At 48.1% G+C, this 19,003-nt stretch overlaps 1 protein-coding gene across 1 annotated transcript; it reads right to left on the reverse strand.

The window, feature by feature from the left end:
• Positions 1-7,805: 7,805 nt before the first annotated feature.
• Positions 7,806-15,962, reverse strand: SLC22A13 (solute carrier family 22 (organic anion/urate transporter), member 13). Its single transcript, XM_010835574.1, is given in 14 exon segments — positions 7,806-7,944; positions 8,135-8,350; positions 8,924-9,042; positions 9,219-9,343; positions 9,346-9,422; positions 9,631-9,725; positions 9,810-9,868; positions 9,871-9,929; positions 10,083-10,248; positions 10,478-10,632; positions 10,874-11,014; positions 11,202-11,207; positions 15,629-15,692; positions 15,695-15,962. Coding segments are annotated over 14 exon segments (1,689 nt in total).
• Between the last annotated feature and the right edge of the window lie 3,041 nt (positions 15,963-19,003).

The following is a 19,003-nucleotide window of genomic DNA, read 5'->3' on the forward strand; positions in this document are numbered from 1 at the left end:
AACCTTTGCCTGTTCTTCAGGTAGTCTGTCTATCAGACCTAATCCCTTGAGTCTATTTGGCACTTCCACTGTATCATGGTTAAGAGATTTGATTTAGGTCATACCTGAATCATCTAGTGGTTTTCACTACTTTCTTCAATTTAAGTCTGAATTTGGCAAGAAGGAGTTCATGATCTGAGCCACAGTCAGCTCCTGGTCTTGTTTTTGTTCACTATATAGAGCTTCTACATCTTTTCAAAGAATAGACATCATATAACTCTTTTTTTTTTTTTTTTTCTTTTTGGCCAGCTGTGCAGCATGCGGGATCGTCCCGACCAGGATCAGGGACTGAACCCCGGTCCCCTGCAGTGGGAGAGTGGAGTCTTAGCCAGGGAAGCACCAAGGAAGTCCTAGACCTATCTTCTGACTGTTGTTGTTTTAGTCACTAAATCATGTCTGACTCTTTGGGACCCCATGGACTGTAGCCCTCCAGGCTCCTCTGTCCATGGATGTCCCAGGCAAGAATACTCAAATGGGTTGTCATTTCCTTCTCCAGGGACTCTTCCTGAGCCAGGGATCAAACCCGCCTCTCCTGCATTGGCAGGCGGATTCTTTACTGTTGAACCACCAGGGAAGTCCCATCTTCTGACTATGATGTAATTAAATTAGAAATCACTAACAAATGGTTAATTTAAAATATATATTTCATACAGGCGTAATACAGTTACATTAATCCATCACAGTCTGCATTCCATCCTGGGATCCCTCCAGCTTTTAAATAATTTTAAAAAATTTTGTATATGGTATAGTTCATTCTTTGGGCTGTAAACTTCTATGGGTTTTTAACAAATGTGTGGAGTCATGTATCCACCGTATCAGACAGATGTCTCACTGCCCTAAAAGAATCTGTTCTCCACTTATTAAACCCTGCTCTCTCCTCTCAAACCCCTCACAATGACTAATCTTTTTTACATGTATCTTGCTTTTTCTGCAGTGTCATCGATTTATAGCGTGGAATTATAGCGTATATAGCCTTTACAGACTGGTTTCTTTCACTCAGCAGTATGCATTGAAGGGCCATTCACACCTTTTCATGGCCTAATAGCTTGGTTTTTTTTAATCCCTGAATATTATTTTTCAGTGTACGCATGTACTACAGTTTTGTTTTTTTTTCCACTCATCTATTATTGAGGGATATCTCCGTTGTTTCCAGTGTTTGGCAGTTGTGAATAAAGCTGCTATAAATATTTGCATGCAGGTTTTTCTGTGGACAAAATTTTTAAGTGGGTTGTGTAAATACCTAGGAACACAAATGTTGGGTCATATGGTAAAACTATGTTTAGCTTTGTAAGAAATTGGAAACTGTTCCAATGTGGCTGTACTATTTTGCACTCCTACCAGCAATGAATGAAAATTCTTGTTATACTGCGTTCTTGCCAGCACTTGATAATGGTTTATTGGACCTTAGCCATACTAATAGATGTGTTCTTTTTATTTTTTCATTCTTTTAAACCGCAATTCCCTGATGACAAATAGGGCTTCTCTGGTGGTGCTAGTGGTGAAGAACCTGCCTGCCAGTGGGTCAGGAAGACCCCCTGGAGGAGGGCACAGCAACGCACTCCAGTATTCTTGCCTGGACAATTCCATGGACAGAGGAGCCTGGCATCACAAAGAATCGGACACGATGGAAACAACTTAGCACGCATGCACAATGTCAAATAATGTTGAGCATCTTTTCATATGCTTATTTGCTATCATGTATCTTCTGTGCCCATTTCAAAAAATTGGGATGTTTACTTCCTCATTGTTGAGCTTTGGGTTATTTGTATATTTTGGATACAAACCTTTTATTAGATATTTTTTGCAAATATTTTCTGTGGCTTGTGACTTCCCTTTTTATTCTTAACAGCATCTTTTGCAGAGCAGAAGTTTGCTTTAATAAAATCCAATTTATCATTTTTTTCTTCCATAGATTTTGCTTTTGCTGTTGTATCTAGTAATTCACTGCCAAACCTTTTAGATTTTCTCCTAGTTTGTCTTCTATAAGTTTTATATAGTTTTGTGTCTATGACCATTTTGAGTTAATTTTTATAAAGAGTATAAGATCTGTGTGTACATTAATATTTTTTACATTGTATTTTTGCATATGGTCATCCAGTTATTCCAATAGCATTGTTGAAAAGACCATCCTTTCTGCATTGGATTGCCTTTTTTTCCTTTGACCAGTTAACTATATTTAGGCAGGTCTATTTCTGGAGTCATCTACTCTCTTTCATGTTTCTGTGTGTCTATTCTATTTGCCAATACCATGTATTTTAATTATGGAAAACCTTACAGGAAGTCTTAAAGTCAGGTCTTTAAAGCCTCCAACTTTGTTCTTTCTTATTACTGTGTTGAATATCTCTTAATAAGTCTTTTGTCTTTCCATCTGAACTTTAGAATCAGTTTGCTGATATCTGTAAAACAGCTTGCTCTGCTTTTGATTGAGATTATATTGAATCTATAGATTAGTTTGGGAAGAACTGACATCTTAACAATATTGAGTCTTCTAATCCATGAACATGTAATATACATATATTTTTTCTAAAATTTTATGAATACATATTTTAAGTTAATAAAAACTTTGAATATCTCAGAAGTCAAAGAAGAGATCATAATGAAAAATTTTACAATATGAAAAAGTTGAGTGATAACAACACAAATGCTTATAAGTGAAAATTATAAAACTTTATACCATTCATATCAAACTTATGGGCGATATAAAAAGTGGTACTCTGGAAAATGTATAGTTTTAACTTGCTTTATAATAGAAAATCAGAAAGACTGAAAATGAAAGAACTAAATGCTCATCATAAGAGAAAAAAGAACAAAAGAATAAACCCAAATAAAGGAAAAAGATTATAAAGTTAAGACAGAAATGGAAACAGTGAACAAAAACACCCAGATATGGAAACACTGTGTCCATCCCTGGATGAATGGATACAGATAACGTGGTATTTCATTTCACACAATGAAATACTACTTAGCCATGAGAAAAAAGGGAGATCCTGTCATTCGTGACAACGTGGATGGATCTCAGGGGCATTAACACTAGTCAACAGACAGAGAAGGACAAATACCACAGGGTTATCACCTATATACAGAATTTTTGTTTAAAAAAGAGTCAGACAAGTGGAAACAAAGTGAAAGTGATTTCTGGGAGTGGGAGAAAAGAGAGAGGTTAGCAAAAGAATAATTACTTTCTACTGTAAGATGAATAGGCCTAAGGATAGAATGTAAAAACATGTGACGATAGTGGATAACACTACACTGCATAATTGAAATCTGCTAAGATAGCAGAACATAAATTTCTCACCAAAAATCATAATAAATAAATAGGTAGGTAATGGATATGTGAACTAACTAGATGGAGTCCTTTATATACACACACACACACACACACACACACACACACATTTATTCCTGAGTTTTCCATCCTGTTCCATTGATTTATATTGCTATTTTTGTACCAGTATCATACTGTTTTGATGACTGTAGCTTGGTAGTACAGTCTGAAATCAGGAAGCCTTATTCCTCTAGCTCCACTTTTCATTTTCAAGATTGCTTTGGCTATTTGGTGGGGTCTCTTGTGTCTCCATACAAATTTTGAGTATTTTTGTTCTAGTTCTGTGAAAAATGCCATTGGTAATTTGATAGGGATTATATTGAATCTGTAGTTTGCCTTGGGTAGTATACTCATTTTTGACAATACTGTTTCTTCCAATCCATGAACATGGTATATCTTTCCATCTGTTTATGTCTTCTTCGATTTTTTTCATCAGCATCTTATAGTTTTCAGAATACAGGTCTTTTGTCTCCTTCAGTTCAGTTCAGTTCAGTCAGTCGTATCCGACTCTTTGCGACCCCATGAATCGCAGCACGCCAGGCCTCCCTGTCCATCACCAACTCCCGGAGTTCACTCAGACTCACGTCCATTGAGTCAGTGATGCCATCCAGCCATCTCATCCTCTGTAGGTAGGTTTATTCCTAGATATTTTATTCTTTTTGATGCAATGGTAAATGGAATTGCTTCTTAAATTTCTCACGACTTAGTGACTGAAGAGCAACAACAAGCAAATATACCTGATAGCTCTTGCTGCTGCTGCTGCTGCTAAGTCACTTCAGTCGTGTCCGACTCTGTGCGACCCCATAGACGGCAGCCCACCAGGCTCCCCCATCCCTGGGATTCTCCAGGCAAGAACACTGGAGTGGGTTGCCAGCCCTTGGGCCACAACTAATGAGCCCCTGGGCTGCAACTACTGAAGGCCATGTGCCTAGAGCCTGTGCTCCATAAGAGAAGCCACCAAAATGAGAATCCCATACACTGCAATTAGAGAGTAGCCCCCATTCTGCACAACTATAGAAAGCTCGTATGTAGCAACAGAGACCCAGCAGAGCCAAAACTAAATAAATAACATAATTTTTAAAAACCTTTAAATTATAAATTTGACTACTCAAAAATGAACATTGTAAAGTAAAAAACCACACAACTGGGAGAATATATAACAAACATGCATCAGTCGGGGGATAAAAAGGATCAAGAATGTGTAAAGAGGCCACAAATCAATAATAAGACAATATAAAAATGGCCAAAAGACATGAATGGGCTTTTCAATAAGAGAAAATATAAACAAACATATGAAGAGATGCTCAATCTCTTTAATAATAAGGGAAATGCAGATCAAGACCACAATTTACACTTTGCTTGAGAAAATTTAAGAAGTCTGACAATACTCAATATCCATTTTTCATACATTTCAGGCAGGAGTATTCATGGTTCCATTTTGGAAAACAATTTGGCATTGTCTCATAGAGCTGAATATCCTCACACCTTGAGTGTGTGTGTGTTGTGTCCAACTCTTTGTGACCCCATGGACTGTAGCCCTCCAGATTCCTCTGTCCATGGGATTTCCCAGCAAGAATACTGGAATGGGTTGCTGTTTCCTCCTCCAGGGGATCTTCCCCACCCAGGGATCACACCTGTGTCTCCTGTGTCTCCTATATTGGCAGGCAGATTCTTGACTGCAGAGCCACCAGGGAAGACCCAACCTCACACTTATGACCCAGCAATTCTATTCCCACTTGTATATTCTGGGTAAACATTTGTACACATGATCCAAGAAGAGTATCAAAATATTCATGATAATACATTCCAAATACGGGAGGTGGGGAAAAGAGCCCAGAAACCCCATCAAGAGAGGAAGGGATAAACTGTGGTATATTTCTCTAATGGCATACAATACAGCAGTGAAAATGAATACACTTCAGTTATATCTCTCCAGATTTGACCAGCCATTGCTGGATTTGTAGATACAAGGGACCAGTAGCCAAGGAATTGTGGGCAGTCTCAAGAGGCTGGAAAAGGCAAGGAACTACATTCCCCACTAGAGCCTCCAGAAAGGAATACAGCCGTGTGACACCTAATTTTAGCCAAGTGAGGCCTATTTTGGCCTTCTGACCTGCAAGACTATAATACTTCTGTGTTCTTGAAAGCCAGTAAGTTTGTGGTAATCTGTCACAACAGCAACAGGAAACTAGCAGAGTGTGTATGTGTGTAAGGTTGGAGAGGGTGTCACACAATAGAGGAGACTTCCTAGGGAGGGAGGGAAAGAAGGGAGTGAAGGAGGGAGGGATGGAGAGAACTTTTGTTTTGCTCACAAAGATTTAGTTTGGGGCCTGAAGCCAGCTTCTCTGGTAGAGTACCCTTCAGTGTCCCCCGAGCATCACCTGAATGCCCAACAGGGGCCTGACAGTCTGCAAGAACCTGAAGCATTTGTTCCCAAAGGTCCCCAACCAAGTGGACAGGCCCCAGCAACTGGTTCCCAATATAAAAAGAGGAAACTGAGGCCTGGGACAGGGAGGTACGGCCAGGAGCAGCCCCCTTTCTGAGGGCAGGAAATGGCCAGATGCCACATCTTAGAACTCACGCTTCTTGGGAGGGCAGTCTTCTTCCACAGACTTCCCACAGTTGAACAGGGTCCGGCAGGCTCCTGTCAATATCTATACTGAGAATGTGGCCCCACAATTCCTGGGTGTCATCATAATCGAAACCCTTCACACCCTCCCAGCCCTTCCTCGCTAGAGACAGGACCATAAGCTAAAGCCAGGGCCCACCTGACCACAATCCAGGCCCAGCCGGACCCTTGGAAGCAGAACCCTTGAGTTCCATGGTGTCCAGGGAGCAGTGTCACAATGAGGTGGGGAGGTCCTGGGGTTGGGTAGGATGAGGGGGAGCAGCATTCTACCACTGGGGCACACCTGGCCATAGGCCCTAGGAACAGAAGGGGCAAGGCAGACTGGGAAAATCTCCACATGAGCCAGCCCCATGCCTTCATGCAGGCTGTGCCCAACACCCAGAGCACCTGCCTTCCCCATGATGGCTCCACCTCCATTGTGGGAAATCCTCCCATCCTTCCAGGCACCACTTGCTCACCCCCAATCCCCAGGCCTAAGGAGAAAGAATGGAGAGGAAAGTCAAGGGAGGGACAGACGCTCCGCTCAGCTGCTCCCAGATCCCCACCCAGGGGAGGAGGGATTATAGGTTAAAGTTTTCTTGTTGGGAAATTTGAGGAGTGGCCATAGGATGGCCTTTTCTTTCTCTGAGAGGAGTATGAGAAGCTATCTGGTAGGGGGTAAGAGGAAGGGAGACAAGCAGAGTGGACCTGAGAAATAGCCACCAGTGAGAATCGGAAAACAAGCTGACTTGAAAAGCTGGTAGGAATACAAGGTGCTGCTAAAGACTCAGGAAGTACTGCTGACCGTGGATTCAGAGAAGAGAGCCGCCAGTATGATGCTCTCTAGCTGTAACCAGCTCTTGGGGTGCAAGCAGAAAGAAGGCGGACAGTTGGGCTAATGTGCTGCTATGATTGTGCTAGTTGGACTGTCTTGTAAGGGAGGCCAGCCCAAGAGATACAATGTGGGGGTCCACAGGGAGGGGCAGGAGATGAAGTAGGGTTCCAAGGAGTCATTTGCCAGCACTTTGTTCATACTAAGGAGCAACGCAGAGGTCCTGGGGTGATCACTGAGAACCCCTGAATATTCGTGAAGAAAGCCTAATTTTAGGAGCCTCCCAGGGCCACTGACTGATGATTGCTCACTGCAAGTCCCAAAAGAACCAACACTAGTGGCCACCAAGTAAGAAGCCTTCTGCCCCCTTCCCTTACCCTGCACGGGTCCTGCAAGAGCCAGAGCAGCAGAGGATGAAAGGAAAGGGGGGCCTAGAGAGGGACATGTCCTGCCTCTCCCCGCCACTGGTCCTGAGTGAACGGCAGGTGAAGGAGAATCTCTGAAGAGAAGACAACCCTGAAGCTTTGATTCTGACTAAATCAGTCTCCTCTCAGCAGATCAAATGTCTTGTGGGTCCCACCTTATCCATTCAGGCCTGGTCCAGCCACTGGAGGAACTGCAAACTTCCCTTTGTCCACCTGCCTGGATGGGTCCATGATTTCAAGGGTTGGGAGAGGCCATACTGGCTGTCCTGTTCTGGGCTTGACTGTGTTTTCAGGACAGGGGGAATCCCAGATGGAGGGGATCTGAGGAGCCATATCCCCAAAGAGTGTCAGAGAACAAGTTAAACCCAAGACACACCCAAGACTCTAATTCAGAACAGGGTACTCGGGGTGGGGTTTTGGGGATGAGCATGGTTTTGAAAGGAGGAAGGCCCACCTAGGATGCTTCTGAGATTGGGCCAGGCAGTGGGTGGCTGGCTCTGGGGCCAGCTCACAGGGTACTGCCTCCACTAGCAAGGCTGGTGGTGCTCACAGGTCCAGCTATTTACAGGGGAGTGTTTAGGCAGCTCTCTGCTGCTGCGGGTCTAGCTTTGGAGACACAGTTACAGAGCTAAGTGCTGCTCTAAAGGCTACCCCTGGGCTGGAAATACTTCCCAAGGCCTCCAAATCCTTTTCTGAAAGCACTGCCTTCAGAGAGCTGGAGGAAGCAGAAGGTCATCATTGGCTATCTAGGAACTGTTTCCATTCCTCGCCACCTCCTCCCCAAAGTATGGGAATCATGAGGGCTCCCTCTGCAACAATGGACAGTGGTAAAGTAGAGACCTGGCCTTCTGGAAGAGGGGCCACTGATACGAGGTCCTGGGCTTCAGAGAGAGCAAGCACCTCACTGTGGTCAGGATTCTTGCTCCAGGTCATCGATGGTGTCCTTCAAGGTCTGGCCACGTGTCTCTGTCAGCAGGGCACAGAGTAAGCCAGCCCCAATGGGGAGGCTGCCATAGATGAGCACGAAGAGGGACGCACGATACTCGCCCAGCAGGATCATGAGTGGCATGAGGATGCCCCTGATCCTTGAAAAGATGCCCACCATCCCCATGCCCGTCTGCCTGTGGGAAGGCCAGCAGAAGCTGAGTGGACCCGGCCTCCCCTGGGTCTACCCCAGCTCCTCCCACAGTTCCACCCCAGCTGACGTCCTTGGGAAGCCCCCATGTCTCATCTGGTGTCCCCAGACATGCACGGTCCCCAGGCTTCCTCAAGCCCACCCAGCCTTCCCGCCCCATCAACCTGCACTTCTCCTCGTCCTACAATGTGGCCTGCTTCCCCCACCTCCAGGCCTTCTGTTTGCCGGCTGCATTCCTGCTATCCAGTCTCTGATCAAAGGCTTCACCTCCTGACCACCCCCCACTCCCACTGCAGACTTCCTTCTGAGCCATTCATCAAACCTGGACTCACACCGTATTTAGTCCTGACAAGGCCAGGCTATGGCCCCTGGTGTATCTGCTCTCCACTGCCCTCCTCTGCACTCCCCTGACCGCATCCAGCCCTGGACCGCATCCAGCCCTGCTGCCCCAGAGCCAGTCCTGTAAGTTCTGTGGGGAACACCAGGGAGGGCAGAGGAGGGATGGTCAAAATGAGGGTCTCGGGAGCAGAGGAGCCAGGGTTGCACCCGCTGCCCTTACCTGATGACAGTGGGGAAGAGCTCAGCAGAGTCCACGTAGAAGATGGTAAATCCAGCCGCCAAGGCAAACTTCCCCACCAGAGCCAGCACAGTGACCACCACAGGCAGATCTGGTGGAGGCTGCCCGTCAGCCACAGGGAGAGTGGCCAGCCCACCTCCTGGGCCCTGTCCCTGCCCTCCCAAACTCCTCACCCCTTGTGCACCCAAGCCCCAGAGAAGCCCTCACTCCTGAAAAGGAAATAAAGGGTCTTGGTAGCAGAGGGGGTGTGGGCAGAGGCCCTGGTATCTGCTGGGACGAAGATGATGGTGATACACGTGAGGCCACCCAGAACCAGGGTCCCCAACTGACTCTACCTGCGGCCCACCCATTCCATTATAAAGATGCTTCAGTAGCAGGCAGGCACCTCGACTGCTCCAAAGTTAACTGTGTCAGGTAGATATTCAGGCCAAAGTGCCCCACCTTGAGGCCCAGACCATAGAACACCAGGCTGTCCATAAACCTGCAGAGTTCAAGAGTCTCTCTCAGTGCCAGGGGATGAGACCCCATCACACTCAGAAAGAGAGACTGCCTTGGCCAGGAGTCACAACAGGAGACAGAAGCACAGCCAGCAAGAGACCCAGTGGTACCCAGACAGCCACCTCCCCCAGAGACATGGCAGCCCTTTAGTTTAGGCCTCAGGGAGGGCTGTGGGCCCTGAGTCCACTCACCAGATGTAGAAGAGAATCAGGGTCTCTTTCCGGAGCTGGGGGTGTTGGAACAGATCTAGGGCATTCCCTGCGGGGCTGGTCTTCTCTGGGGCCAGCTGGGAGGGATGTGCAGAGTGAGGGGCCAGGCAGGCCGGTCTGTGTGGTCTCATCAGGCAGGGCTGGCCCAGTGCTGCAAGTACCTGGCTCAGGATCTTGGAGGGGAGTTTGCGGCTGTTGACCAAGGCCACTTTCTGGATCACTGTTTGGCCTCCTCTCCCTTCCTCCAGGTAAGGAGCCACCGTACAGATTCTGGCAGGGCCCTGTGGGTCAGGAATAGCTGTGACCTTGGGGCCTGAACTTCCCCGCTGTCTTAGCACGCACACACCCCACAGGCCTCACAGCCTCCCTCTCCAGACACCTCTCTGCATGTACCACCAGCCAAGAGGTAGTTTGCCTGGGAAATATCTCCTCACCAGAAGCAGAAGAGCAGAAAGACAGGTGCAGTGACAGCAATCTGGAAGAGTCTCCAGTTCTGGACGCCGTAGGCAAGTCCTGCAAGAGCCATCTGCCCCAGGGAGAAGGTGCGCTGTGCCAGGACCACAGCCTGGATCCTCCACGAGGGCCCCACCCACTCTGTAACTGGAAGCAGGCAGAGGCTGAGGCTGGGCTGGACCCCACCCTATCACTTCTTGCCATCATGAAATGCCACCAGGTCAGGGTCTATGGTCCTGGTCCAGTTCAGGGCGTGCCAGTGCCATCACATTAGGTGCACGGAGCTGACTGGGCCCCCCAGGCAGTGTGGGAGTGTGGCCACACAGGCCCCATGGCCTTGCTCTGCAGCTGCTGGCTTCAGGGCCCAGATACTCACATAGGGTGACATTGCTGAAGGTATATCCAGTGACAGCTGTGGCCACAGAAAAGCACAGGACCATGTAGAGCTCAAAGCTGGGCACGAAGGCTGTGCTCATGCCAAGGATGGAGAAGAGAAGCAGCTGCACCAGGAGAGTGGCCTTGTGGCCAATCCTGGGGTTGCAAAGGGGCAGGTCGAGGAGTGAATCTGTCTAAGGGGAAAGAGGGAGACCCAGCTCCAAGCCCTTTCCTGGGCGCTCTGTCTGTGGGAGGGTGCATGGCCCCAGCTGGGAGTCCCATTGCAGGTGGACAGGGCCTTACGTGGAGACTGGTGAGAGGGGCCCTGGGGAGAACTAGACCCTGGGCCAGGAATCCAAGAGCATGCTGGGTCGGGGGAACTGGTCAAGGTCCTTACCAGTTGCAGAGGGGCCCGAAGATGAGCGCCCCAATGAGGAGCCCAGCCACATACACCGACTGGGAGGTTTCCATCAGATGCTTCTGACCATAGACCATGTTAAAATGAGGTAGACACAGGCAGATGTGAGCTCAGGGGTAGCTAAGGCAAGTCCTTTTATCAGCTAGCCCATGCATGACAAACCTCTCAGGACAGAAGTGGGGCAGGTTCCCAAACTGTGTATCAAGGTACCCCAGGGCACCAGCTTTGTGAACTCAGAGTGCACGACACAATACTTAGAAGTGTAAGAGGAAATACAGTGACAGTCAACATCTGTTTCATATCAAACTACCAGCTCCAGATGGTTCACGCAATTCTTTTCAGTGATCTGTGTGACGTTGTGTTTTTGGCAAGTGCTGTGGGAAAAGCAAAAACCATGTGAAACTCACAGGGTTCAAGGACTGCGAAATGTGGTTCCCAATATATCCTATTAGGAAGTAACTGTACTGACTTGAGGATGAAATTTAAATGTTTTCTTTTGATTTGTGTATTTTTTTTTTAAACAGCCACTGAGTTGTTAGTATATAAATTCTTAATTTTTGTTTCTATTTTTGCTGTTGGTGGTTTTTTTTTTTTTAACCCCACTGCATGGCATGAGGCATCTTAGTTCTTCAACCAAGGATCAAATTGGAAGTGCAGAGTCTTAACCACTGGACCGCCAGGGAAGTCCCTCTTCTTAAGTTGTTTGGATCAAATTACTTATTAGATGAAACTTCCAGGTATGTTTTTTGGCCTGGAGATACCATATAAAATTATTGACCCACCATGGATGCACGGTTTGGGAACCCCTGACGGTCACTAACTGCTTCTTCCTGACAAATGGGGCTTTTTCCCTGTAACCACAGCACCCCTGTGACCTGCTTGGGCCTTTTAGACTTTTCCCAACGAACTGAAAAACCCCCCTGAAACTCCCATCATTCTCAGGCAATCAGAATCCTAAGAAGCCCTCACACATCCCCTGAGGAAAGAGATTAGGATGCAGGAACATGAAGCCTGTACACACATACACACATGGCGATGGGAGGAGAGACAGCCCACATGGAGACTCACAGAACCTGACAGACAGATTGGAAATCCATGTGAAGAACGCATGGGTGTCCATACACATTTGCACACACGTCCACTGCATGCGCACACACAACAGTGCATGTGACTGACCCGTCTGTGTGCCCCTCAAGGAAGTTCTGTGCCCCCTGCACACCTCTCAGCTCCATCCTCAAGTGTGCGCAGGGGGATCATGACAGGTGAGGTCTCCTCCAGAGCTCACGGACACAACTTCACAATATTAATGCTTGCTGAGTGCTTACTCTGGATTGGGTACTATGCCAAATATTTCACACGCATCATCTCATGTAATTCTAGCAACAATCCTTGACTTACTATATATAGGTTCAGCAGCTAGTCCTAGGTCCTCGAGTTGGACAGCTGGATGGCAGTGAGTTCAGACATCTTCGCTGCCCTGGGCAGGGAGTGAAACTAAGGGAAAGCTAAGGTAATGTTTCCTGAGTGAAAGGATGCGTGAATGAATGGAAGAAGGAACCAATCAATACCTTCAGTTAGCTGAGAAGCCAATCTCCATGAGTTACCTAATCTTTAGCCCAAAATTAACCAGTTCAGGAGATAGTATTTTGCTCCTACATCTGTCCTGAAGGACAACTGTTAATTCTGTAAGAGCTTTAAGTGATCATCAAATGATGAATGGATTGCTCCCGAGAATGAAGTGTGGCAGGACCGGGTACTTGGAACTTGTTGTTCCGCCCAGTTCTATCCTGTTTGCTTTTTTGTCCAGCCACCACAGATTGCCTCGTAGTTAGATATTGTTTAAAATAAAAATTTATGAATAAAGGTCTGCTGAGTCATTCTGTGTGACTTTGTTAGCTGATCTGCTGCTGTCTTGGGTTTCCCATGTACAAATGAAGATGAAACAGATTCCTTAGTACCACCGGATAGGATAAAAGGAATTAACACGTACAATATAGGTAGCAAAGTGGCTGAGCTAAGTCAGTTCAGCTGAGGCTGTACTAACACAGCTTTGTGAGGCCCATGAAGCATACAGCTGGTGACATAGGCATCTCGGATACAAGGGGCCTTCATGCTCTGAAGACGTGAGTGCCAAGCCATGGGACTCCACCAAGGCTGCCTCCTCTGCTCCGTGGACACCATTCATTAATCCTATCTTATCAAATTATCTAACTCCCATGTAGGCTTATTATTCCCTCTGTTTCGCAGAAGAGAGAGGCTTGGAGAGGTGCCAAGACCAACCCCAGTTCATGTGCTGGTGTCATGTTGCAGATGGAAAAGAGATGAACAGGGCTCCAACTTGGGACACCAGGTGTTAACCTCCCCAGCCCTAATGTCTACGGTGGACAGTTCTGTCTGGGGCCTGCCACGGTGGACTGCAGAATCCCACTCCATTTCTTGGAGCACAACCCATCACAACAGTGGAAGTCTCACTTCCACTCTTCCAAACCATCAATGGCTCCCACTGGAAGAAAGTCCCAATTCCTTAGCACTGGTATCGGAGACTCTTTAAGAGTTGGCTCTTGTCTTTTCCCAGTCCTCTTTGTATGTGAGCATTGCTCACACAGGCCAGGCGCTTTCATGCTCCAGACCCTAGAAATGGCTATTCTCTCTGCTCTGCACGCCTTCCTTCTGTGGTTCCAGGACAGACCATACTGTTTTTGCTATTCACTGATGGTCCAGTGACCTCTGTGTTCAGAGGTTTGTGTGGACAGGGCTGGGAGTCATTTTCTCTTTTACCAAGGATGGGCACCCAGGAAACGTTGGACAGGTAGGCTGAGGAGAAATGTACTCTGTCATTCACGAGCACACAGCTTATAAGGAAATGTATTTTTTTTTTTCTTCTCAAATCTGGATTATCTGTATTTCACTTTGCATGTGAAGCTGCTGGTTATAAATGAAACTTGGGATATCAGGTCAGATAAGCCCCCAGAGTCAGCGTAGCTTGTAGTGTAGCTTCTACCCCTGCTTGTAGACTGGAAGCCAGGATGGACACCTCACACAAGGTAGCTCCACTCTGGAACCCAGTTTGGGGTTGTCAAGTATTTCGGGGCACAAAGTACCAAAAGCATACATTCACGTGGGAGTTGCAGTCCTTGGGAGGGTGGGTCCGTGGAAGCATGTCAGGGAAGGGCCAGAGGGCCAAGGTCCAACACCAGGATCAGCAAAGAGGAGAGAGGAGAGAGAGGCCCTTAGTCCTTGAGAACATCCCTTTCGTCCCATAAAACCTGCCCACCCCTGGCCCAGGCAAACCAAGCTCCTGACCCATCACTTTCTTCCTGTTACCAGGCCTTTCTTTTTCTATTCTCTGCCTACAAAGGCTTTCTCCTTTTCCCTATTAACCTTCTTCTGGTCCCTGGGCACCCAGCTCACACACCAACTGCTTCAGGGAGCTGCCTGCCCATTCTCTCCCCAGGAAGAAGCAAATTCTAGCCTCAGAGTTTATTGAGCCTTTGTCCCTGTACTAGGAGTCCAGGTCTTCTCAGAGGTGAACAGGGTGCCTCTGTTCTGACTGTGCCTCACATATTGAGAACTCAGGAGCTGTTGGTTGGATAATAATTCCATGAACAGTCCAGCAAAGGCTGTGAACAAGAGCTAGGGTTGGCTCTGAGCACTCTGGAAGTCTGTCTGAGCTATAAGGATGGTGACACTTGGCTATATGGGCAGCGAGTTTATGAGCACCTGGAGAGGTAGACACAGCGTCTTAAGGATGATGAAGATCAGATCTACCATCTACACCGGGGAGATGAAGGAAGGGGCACTGAGGATCAGACAAACCCAGGCTGGGCTAGATCCAGGGCTAGCAGAGTTCAAGGTGACCTACTCCCGCTGTGGGTAGACTGAGCGGGAGGATCAGGAAGAAGGCAGGAGGACATACCCTCAGGCTGCTGGGTGCCCTGAACGAGAGTCCCGGGTCCACTGTGAAGCATGCGTGCTGCCCCTGTCAAGTCATCTCCCTATTCTGTGCTCCGCCCTACTGTCTGGGAAGCAACCCTTCTTGCTCTGAGGTGGCTGGAGTGGGAAAGTCTTTCTACTGTTCTGCTGGGGCCCCTCCTGAGAACAGAGTTAGCACAAGCAATTGCTCAGGTATGTGCAGGACAAGTCCTAGAGTTCCGCATGGCCTCCAGCATCTCAGAGGCAGGCAGGCAGGCAGGCAGGAAGAGATTTAGAGAGAAAGGCTGAAGGCAGGGAGTCCAAGGCAAGCAAGCAGGAAGGTAGACGAGTGGGCAGGGAAGGGGTAGGACTGCAAGATTAGTTAAATAAGAAGACAGGTAGGTGGGCAGACACACAGCGGGTGGCTGAAAGACAAAGGCAAATGGGAAGGCAGATGCAAACCTTGGACAGAGAAAGGCATGAGAACAGCTGGACAGGAGTGGCAGGAAAGAAGGCCATGGGGCAGACATGCGAAGGGACAGATAAAAACAGAGAGATGAATGGACAGATGGACAAATATTCCAGACAAAGGGAATGGATGGAGAGTTAGATGGGCTGACAGGCAGAGGACAGAAAGCAAAACAGGCATGACAATGGTCATTCAGGCCTGGGGCGAAGGGGCAGCTTCAGAGGCAGTCACACCTGAGACTGAGGGCAGAGTGGCAGGCAGAGCAGCTGACTGACTCAAAACACTTAGAAAGTCAGACTGACGCATGGCCTTACCTCATTCTCTACAGACAAGGGCCTGCCTTCGGGATAGACCCAGCCTCGCAAAGCTGTGTCTCACTGAAGCTGTGGCTGAGGACGTACTCCAGGCTGGCACCATCGGGGGCAACTGGAACATGAGGCAGGGCTTGGGACTGCCTGCAGCCTCCAGGGGCAAGCTCAGGGCCAGCTGCTCAGCCGTGCTCAGGTTCAGAGTCTGGTTCCTGACACAGGCCACTGAACAATAGTGGGCCTCGTCCAGGACCATGAAGACCTGGGTGAACATGTAGAAGGCGGTCAGGAAGCTGGGCACACTCAGCAGTATCAGCAGCTGCACGTGGAAGTGACCAAAGCTGCCCAGTTCAGCCAAGACCTGGGCAAAGGGAGCCATGGTCACTGGTCACCAGCTCCTTAGCTGGGGCTACCAGCTAGCTTTGCAGCTCGCTTGGGGTAATGGTGGCAGCTGCATTAATGTTTAATCCAGCCCTGTGTGGCTCCACCTGTCACACCTCTGCTCCTGAGCTCAGGTCTAGGAATGACAGAATATGATGAAAAAACAGTCCACTCTGGCTTGGAGGATCTGAGGATGTTTGACGGACTCCGTGAGAAGGCAATACCAGAGGAACTTCTCAGGCCTAGCATGCAGCAGCGAGCTCTAGTCAGATATTACATGGTGTACAAGGACCACACTCCTAGCTGCAACATCCTCTACAATTCACACCAGTGCAAACCCCTCCCATTGTGAAAGAATCCAAATTCTGAGAGTCATTTCAATGCTACAGGGCAGTTGCTACTGTACTTGTCAGTAGAGCAGCAAGGACCCAGACTGCATGTTAACTCGGCCAAGAGTCCAACCAACCTGGTCTCATGACCCTGACCTTACTGTCTCCTGCAGGGTCCCTAGCACGTGGTGGTATGCACCACCAGTCAACCCAAGGGTAGTGTTAAAGCCAGGAGACCCACCAAGGGCATACATGCCTTTCCCTTCAGCAGGACAGCTAACACATGCATCCCCATCTCTATCTAATCAAGGAAGAAACCATTAAAACCCTCCCACAATAAGAAACAAATGCAAGTGGCCCCAGAGTAGCCCCAACCACACCAGGCAATCTCAGTGAGCACCGAAGGACAAAGCCCCACCCCGGTTGGGGAGCCCCCATCTGGGGGTCATTCCTACGACCTTGCTGGAGTCGAGGTTAGGATGGGGCACAGTGTGGGAGGTGGCAGGTCAGGATTCTTACAGGAACCTCCCACAGATGAACACCCCCATCTTTTTTGTACCCTGGGGGTCTTACTGCAGGTAGACCCTGGGCTTGGAAGGCATCTAATTATGGGAGGATCAGAATGATGGGGCGAAATAGACCATTAGGGGAAAATACAGGCTTGGGTGTCATACTCACATTCATCTGTTTGTGTAGCCCTCGGAAAGTCTTTAAATTATTTTAAGAAAAGAGATGAGCAGAGGTGCAGGGGTGAAGAGAATGTGGGGCAGTAAGGTTGTGCAGAGTAGCCCTGGCTATCACATGCCCATACCTGCGGCCTGTGATTCAGTCCGAATGAAGGAAGGGTCCAGGCAGGGCAGATGCTGGAGGGCAGAGGCGAGTCCACAACCCTGCACAAGAGGACACGTCTCTCTGGCCCCTCCTCCACCCTAAACTCCCTACCAGGCTCCCCATTGTCGCCAGCCCCACCTCTGCTTCCTCACCTAGCTCTCTTGCAAGTTCTTGTCCTCAGCACAGCCTTGAATGAATTGCCAAGAAAGCAGATGCTACCAGCTGCCACTATTCACTTCAGGGCTCAGCCTTTATGGGGGAAACTGAGGTGGAGATAGGAGGAGCCTGTGCTCAGTCATCTCTTCTCTCTGATCAGGGAAAGGATTTTGTGGTTCTTTCAGCTCTAAGGCTCCAAAGGGACTGGGGTTAGGAGGTAGGCGTTTGGGCTCCACCAGTGATTCACTGTGATCTGCCGTCTGCCCCTTCTAGCCCTCTGGCCTCATTTTCTGCATTTGTGTAAAAGAAAAGCTCGAACTAGATGGTCTCTAAGGATTGTTCCATTTCCTAGTGTAGGATTCTAAACTAGAGACAGATAAATGACGAGGAGGCTCTGACATAAGAGTGAGATTCAACCAAAGACCTTCCACAGTTATATAACTACAAGTCTCCAAACTCCATTGGTTTCACTGCACTCCCAGTTCCCCCAGTTCTAAGTTTTTGATTATTTGTTCTCTTAACCCTGCCCCTCTCCCACACCAACCAATCTGCCAAAGGCTCCCCACGATGCTTCAAAGCCCACAGCTGGGGAGTCCTCCCAGGAACACTGTAGCCCCAGGGATCCGTGGTCTCGCTGACCCGGGAGGATGAGCCCCCAGGTAGCACATGTGCTGCTCTCTGGCATCTCCAGCAGTCTGGCCACCCTCAGTGTCTTCTGGGAGGCTGCGGAGTAGGACAGGACTGCTTCCAGCCCTTAAGGGAAAATCTGCAGCCTGTCTCTCTCCTCTTCCTCTCCTTGCACCTGTCTTCAGTCAATGGCACTGCTATGACCAAAGAGAAGAGTGTTCTTCTGATCACTGGAGTAGTGTAACTCGAATGGATACACAGTCACTGGCAATCATTTGCCCATGGGGTAGAGGGTGGTGTTTGTACATATGGTGTGGGAGGGGAAAGTACTCCCCAGACATTACCTATAGGGATGCACTGGAGGGTGTCTCAAATCTCTTCCAAATTTGAGACTCTGAATATTTATTTATTTGGCTGCGCCATGGTCTTACTTGCAGCACACAAGAGCTTTGGTTGCAGCATGTGGGATCTAGGTGCCTGACCAGGGATGGAACCCGGGCCCCTTGCATTAGAGCTCAGAGTTTTAGCCACTGGACATCCATACCAGGGAAGTGCTAAGAACAACTCTAGTAAAATAAAAACATGTGGTAGGAGTTCTGGTCTCTTGTCCAGGATGTAAACAGCTTAGCAGCTGTCACTTTATTCTAGCAGGTAGAAAGCTGGACAAACTGAAAAATCAATAATTCTTCTTAGATCCATCAGAGATGAGGTCACAGGGCAAATTGCTAACCCTCAAATTGGAGCCAGAAAGTTAAATACAGAGAATGACAACTTCTCGGAGCAGAAATCCACAAACTCAGACTTCCACAGGAATCAGTACCACAGTAAGAAAATCTGACTGTAATCGACAGACTGCTTGGAGGCTCGGGGTGGAGAGGTCAGAGGACAGTCAACACAGTATTTGAGAACAGAGGTGCAGGACTGAGAACACCTGACTTCACTGTGCGGTACTGGCAAAAAGATCACACACATAGATCAGCAGAACAGAACAGACAGCCCCGAAAAAAACAGATTCAACGGATCTTTGACAAAAGAACACTGGCAATACAATGGAGTAAAGATGGTCTCTTCAACAAATGGTGCTGGGATACCTAGA

This window comes from Bison bison, unplaced genomic scaffold (assembly GCF_000754665.1).
Source record: "Bison bison bison isolate TAMUID 2011002044 unplaced genomic scaffold, Bison_UMD1.0 scf7180017864043, whole genome shotgun sequence".
Taxonomy (NCBI): Eukaryota; Metazoa; Chordata; class Mammalia; order Artiodactyla; family Bovidae; genus Bison; species Bison bison.